The 6,000-nt window shown below is 52.6% G+C and overlaps 1 protein-coding gene across 1 annotated transcript; it reads right to left on the bottom strand.

Moving 5' to 3' along the window:
- Positions 1-3,921: 3,921 nt before the first annotated feature.
- J4E82_003036 (uncharacterized protein) lies at positions 3,922-5,328 on the bottom strand (the record flags this gene model as incomplete). Its single annotated transcript, XM_051729326.1, has 2 exons — positions 3,922-4,702; positions 4,877-5,328. The coding sequence occupies 2 exons, from the start codon at positions 5,326-5,328 to the stop codon at positions 3,922-3,924; spliced, it is 1,233 nt and encodes a 410-aa protein (XP_051591041.1).
- Positions 5,329-6,000: the final 672 nt, after the last annotated feature.

Here is a 6,000-nt window from a genome sequence, read left to right on the forward strand (position 1 = left end):
TTTAAGGCATCCCGTTCCTTGCAATATCAGGCCCATGGTTGGCAACATTGATGTTGATGTGCTGATGCTGGTGTCTCATCATGTCTCCTCGTTGCGAGGGAGTCCCTACCAGGCAGGCACTCAAGGATAATCACTTCTTCGTACGGTGTGCCGTGTTCGGCCAGATAACGAAAATCATCGGCGTACTATGCCGAGCCCAGTGACATCTCTAACTTCTACTTTATGTAAGCAAGTTAGAGACATATTATTGTGCACGACTCGTGTAGTGTAGCCCGTTGTCGCGTGCCAGCGAAAAAAAAAGAGATTTCGGCTGTGATTAGTCGTCTTGTGGTTTAGCGGTATTTCCTCGGGCTGGGCTGGTGCGAACAGGGCGTGAACTATTCGATCGGCAGCACTAATCTCGTTGCCTTCTTCCTTCCCTTCCACGCTTCCTTCCTTTGCGGAGTGGCCTGCGACGCTATGTCTCAGTCCGATCGTCCGATTGCGGTATGCATCATTTTAGGTAATTTGGATATGCGGGCAAAGCACGGTACGGTACGACACTAGACATGAGAAAGCCGTTGGGCATGTGTGTCGGATGCGGAATTCTTGGTTCGGGTGCTGAACTGGAAACTATTGTACATTGGCCTATGCATTCTTTGCTTGTTGGATGGATGGGCGAGTGTTTGCACATCATTTGCATTGGCATTGGTGTGCTTCTTTTGACGCAGGAGGTGTGGTGGCTTGAGTATGAGCTGAAACTTTTTTTTCTTTACTTTTCAAAAGCCTGCGCGACATGCGCGAACGGACGATACATGGCTTGACGCATTGTCTCAACATGGCACAACTCAGCTGCTCTTCGGATGATGACATTGAGGCTCCATCTGTGCTTTGGCCGGCAGATTGGGTGTTCGTGACGATGACCAAAAGGACGGTATGACCACATCGCAACACAATAGCCAGGCATCTCGAACGACGGGGAAAACTCCGATCGGCCAAATCTTCATCTGTGCGAAATTAGATGAGTGGCACGTGGGGAGGGGTGTGTGCGAAAGAACATTCTTGAGACGTTCTTTTCTCCCCTTCCAGCCCGCACGGTTAGCTTGCTTCAAGGTGCAGCCCCCATGTCGCATGACATAGATCGAACAGAGCCAGGTGCCGCCAAACGCGTGGGCAGCAAGAAGTAAGGAACGCCATGGTGCCATTCTCGCATCTCTTTCCATGGAACAGCCCTGATGCAGAGTGGAGTGTGCCTGGTCCACACACATGTCACGGAACGGTTTTTTCCCTCGCTCTGCAGCTTGCGATTGCGATGCTCGTCCTTGTCACTTGTTTCGGCCTAAGGCAGCGATCCCGGGCGATCAGAGAACAGCACGTATGGTGATTACAATCATGCGATAACAAAGGCAGAAGCAAGATGTCATAATAATCGTGTTATGACAATCTGACAGGAAGGTTCGCGCGGGTAGGGTTGACGGGAGGCAGGTCCTAGTCTGCGCTGAACGTAAAAAAGGAGGGGTGGCTGGGTGGTGGTGGTGAAAGGCCCTGGGGTGGATCTGTGTGTCAAGTGAAGGGGTGTCGTCATGTGCAATATGCATCCGTCCCAATGTGTGCCCATGATTCGCGTTTGGCGAACAGGTGGGAGATTTGGCATTGGGATTTTCCCTTGTCCGCTTCGGGAAGGCTTCTCGAAGGGAGGGGATCGCCGGCCATACAGGCGAAAATAACCACACGGTTCATGCATAACCTCTTGTTCTTTTCTTGCATTTTGTTTATGCGCGCATACACAACTTGCGCCGAGGGGCGGCTCGGCCGTTTGATAATAGTTCACACATCCGTTCCGATCATGCGAACACCTATTGCGTTACACGGCCGACCCCCGGAAAAAGTAACGTAAGGGCGGTCACATAGTCGCCGTCTTTTGGTTCGTTCCCACTTTACAATTGCCGTTCCGTTCGTGTCATGTTGCATGCTCAGTTCGTCTCCGTATGCCAGGTTGCTCTGCATTGATTGAGTTCGGCATTTGCGCGGCGCGGTCTTCATGCCGATAAGTGTCATGCAGATAGATGAATCAATCTGCCTAAACGCGATGTCATGAATATCCTGGTGTGGTTGCGCGAACGAACGGCGGGTGGGTATACCGCAAGGGGAATATGTCATGGGCACAGAGTTTGGTTAGTCTCAATCGACCTTCTAGAAGGATTATGGAAGGTTACTGCGAGGCCGCACTGGGCAGATTGGATGAAGGAAAGGCCGGGCGCCCTACCTTGGGCGGGTTGAACTAGGCTGTTTCAAAGCGGTTCGTGAAGGCTGCGGGACGTGCACAAGGCATGGTGCATCTCAGCCTTGTGCTCCGAGGGGGACGGGAGCGGAGAGCGCGCGCACACACACAGACACCTACAGCAAAGTTTGAGCGTAACGCCAAAAAAAAGACCGATTAAGTTTGAGAAATGCAGAGTAAGCGCGCGAAAATGGTTGGCAAGGGCGGCAACATGGCATTTGACTGTGCTACTAATCGATAAGCCCTACGACATCCTTTGCATCGAAGCTGTCCAATCACGGCCCTCTGTTGCTTTTTGCGGGGCTGAACACCCTCATCTTCTGCGCAACAGAACCGATGACACGACACCCAGCAGCCCTAGCCCTAAAATAGTTTGCAGGTTACTTAGGCACACCACATGCAAGGACAACGAACCGTTCTAAGAACAAGTTCATGCAAGCAGCACACTCTTCTCGCCCGTCACACCCAATCGCATGGCACACAAGTGAGGCTACGAGGCTGTGCTAGTGGAGTTCAACTATGAGTCTGAACAACGCAGACCCTACACACCCTCTTTCGCACGCAACCTTGATGCGAAGGCGAAAAATTTCCGATTGGGAGCTAAGCGTCGCGAACACACCCTGAAGCGGTGACAGCGCAGCGCTCCGCGCACCATGAGTCGGCCACGTAGGTACCTGTTTGACCGACCTTTTGATGAAACATGACAGTGTGCTCGTGGGTGCTACGTCATCATACGATGATCCGGGGTAGACGAACGTTGTTTTCCGGGCGGTGGGAATACAGCTGTTCACCGCCACGCCACACACCACCGTTTACAGGGTGATGCTGGAGCATCTGGCATGTTGAGAAAGGGTAGTTGTAAGTTTGAGTGCGAAAGCAACGTAATAAGAGGCGAATTTGCTTTCTCGGAGATGAACGGAACGGTTTGGTCGATGTGTATTATTTACTAAGTGTACTACTGGGACATGTGTTGGCCATGGCCATGCTGGCTTGCAGGGCACAGGTGGCGCAAGTTTGCAGCGATGCGAAGAAAAAAAAGTCTTTCTGAACTGATGGTTGGGTTCATCATACTCGAGACCATGAACTAAGTGGTCCGACACGTAAGATCTAATAAGAGAGGAAAAACATCGGTGTAAAGGTATCCTCGCCACGCTATGCCGCCGAGTGCTTGTATTGAGATGGGTAGATGAGAAAATGCCAAACGCTATGTGTAAAATGCACAATCATGAACCACCACACCAAAACAGTGCTGTGACAGAACGGTTGAAAGAACAAACAATGACAATGCGAGTCTAGACAGAAACCAAACAAACGCTATGATGTTCTGCGATGCGAGAGGAGGAAAAAAAACCAGAATGCCAAAGAGATGATATCAATGCGAGAAATGTAACAACCAACCCACGCTAAATGCCACAGTCGTGCGGATGCCCCTTCGTTGTTGACGTTCATCCATGCTCTGAGCGCGGTTTCCCCAGTCTAAGCGTTCGTGGTATACCCATACTCCTAAACTCTCCCTCTTGTGCGCCGAAACCCAGGGTATACCCACGCTCATTACGGTTCCTGCCCGAATGTTGTATGCATTGCATCCCAAATATGTCTATATCCCATCTACTACAAAAAAATGAAAATCGTTGCGTTGAATAATGCGACGGCGAAATCTTCTATGCAACTGCTGATGCCGGTCGCTCGTAAGGCGTGGACGGTTGAGGCGGGGAGGGTACTGTGGCTGTTCGCTCGGTTTCCTCTGGCTCGCGCTTCATGCTCTTGATGCTTCCGGTCGCACTCCGTTGGGACATCCTGTCAGGACTCCTCACACCCTGGCTCCGTGCCTCGTGTTCCGATCGTGATGGGCCTGCTGCAGCCTCTTCTTCCCGCCTCCTCTGGTGGTAAGCCTCCATATAGCTAGGTCCCTCCAACTCTCGCTTGATGATCGACTGCATCCCTGGTACGGGTGCTGTCCGGGCACCGCTGATCAAGTCCTCTTCTGACTGTGGTTGAATCTGGGGAAGAGGTTGACCTAGCTGAGGGGGAACACTCGACCGGGATCGAGGGTCTGCGCGTCTGCGACTGAATGAGCTATTCCTCCTCCTTCGTCCACCTGCACTCGAGCCACTGTCGGTCCGCTGGTGACCGTAGTGCATCGGTGGTCCTTGAGGCATTGGTGGGGGCACCTGGTGCAGCTGCGGCGGCATCGGCGGTGGTTGCGGCATCAACTGAGGGGCGTTGGCGGGTGTGAAGCCATGCGGGGCAGAGGCAGGTACAACGGGCACTTGCGATGGCGAGCTCATGCCTGTACCGGTTGCAGATGGGTGAAGCTGAAACACCGGCGCATTTGCACGCGCGCTCATCTCCTGCTCTCCCAGCTGCCAGTGCATCGATTCGGCGGACCGCCAGGGAATGCCCATCTCTGTAGCAACCTTCTGCCACATTTGGTCCTTGAATCTAACACAAGAGTCAGTATTGATTTTTTTGGGGTGTATTGCGCAGAAACGCGTCGCGTGCGAGTGCGAGAATGTGCTGGGGTACATCTGAAACCAAAGATGTGGGCTCAAAACGAAGGAACAGATGACCAAAATGAAGCAGTCTGGGCATTCCGAGTTGTCGAGTGGTACATACCGTGCGTAGAGTCTTGCGAGTTTGTTTTTCTTCTCTTCGTCCCAAATGGCTCGCTTCTCGAGGTAGTTCTGATACCGTAATCGGCAGGAAATGGAGCTTCGTCCTGGTAGTCGTTTCGCAATGTCGTCCCACTTCATTCCTTGACCCCGCAGCTCAATAGTCAGGTTGTCCTCCTCTGGTGTCCATTTGGACTGCTTCTTGGCTGGACTTTCGTCGGGTAGAGGGGTTTGAGAAGCTTGTCGTTTTAGCGTTGAAGGGGGAGAATGGTTAGTATTTTGCGTGTGTCGAGGCGGTGAAGGTCCATGCGGGCCGGAGTAGAGAGGGCGAAAATGCGGGAGCGGGGCAGGTTCAGCATGTCGATGAAGTTCTGAGATTGCGGGTAGAACAGGTCCTCCTAGCATTGGTCCGGGTACTTGGGGTGCTGATGTCGGTGCCTGGGTGTAAGCGGACATTGGTGCATAGTGCGGGGGTCCTGGGTATGCGGGTGCTCCAGAAGCGTAGGCAGGCGACGCTCTTTGTGAGGGGGACTGTGTGTATGCTGAAGGCGCGGTTGTGTATCCTCTGGTCGCTCCTGTCGAGTGGGATGCATTTGATATGGAGCTCTTCTTGCTCGCAGGAGACTCTGAGCCCCGAGCGCGAGGCTCGAGGAGGAGGTTGATATCCAGGATGAAGGTGAGGGGACTAGCCTATTGCCAGCCCATGTATCGATGAAAGTTCCCGAATAACCTGAGTCCTCCGAAAGCTGAACTTGTTGAGATCGTGTAAGATCAGTCAGTAGTTGCGACGTGGGGATAGGCGGCTGTAAAGTAAGAAGTGGAGCAGATAGATGGCTATCTGTAGGTTGAACGTCTACCGGTCAGGTTGGGCGTTATGTCGTAAGGTTGATGTCCAAGGTAGCCTTGAAGATGATGACAGGTACCAAAGTAAACGGTACGACGATCAGCCCAGGCGTGGCGTTGGGCAGAGGCAAGGCAGAAAGTGGTGATGCGTCGAGGTACAGTGACTGTTGATGTGCAGATGAAGTTGGTAAACAACAACAAGGAGGCGATACGTGATATGGGTAGCTGTGCAGGAGGGTGGAACAGGAGAGGACAGTGGTAGGATGATGAGGTTCGGATAGACTA

Source organism: Alternaria postmessia (genome assembly GCF_024291825.1).
Source record: "Alternaria postmessia strain BMP 2775 chromosome Unknown scaffold_12, whole genome shotgun sequence".
NCBI lineage: Eukaryota > Fungi > Ascomycota > Dothideomycetes > Pleosporales > Pleosporaceae > Alternaria > Alternaria postmessia.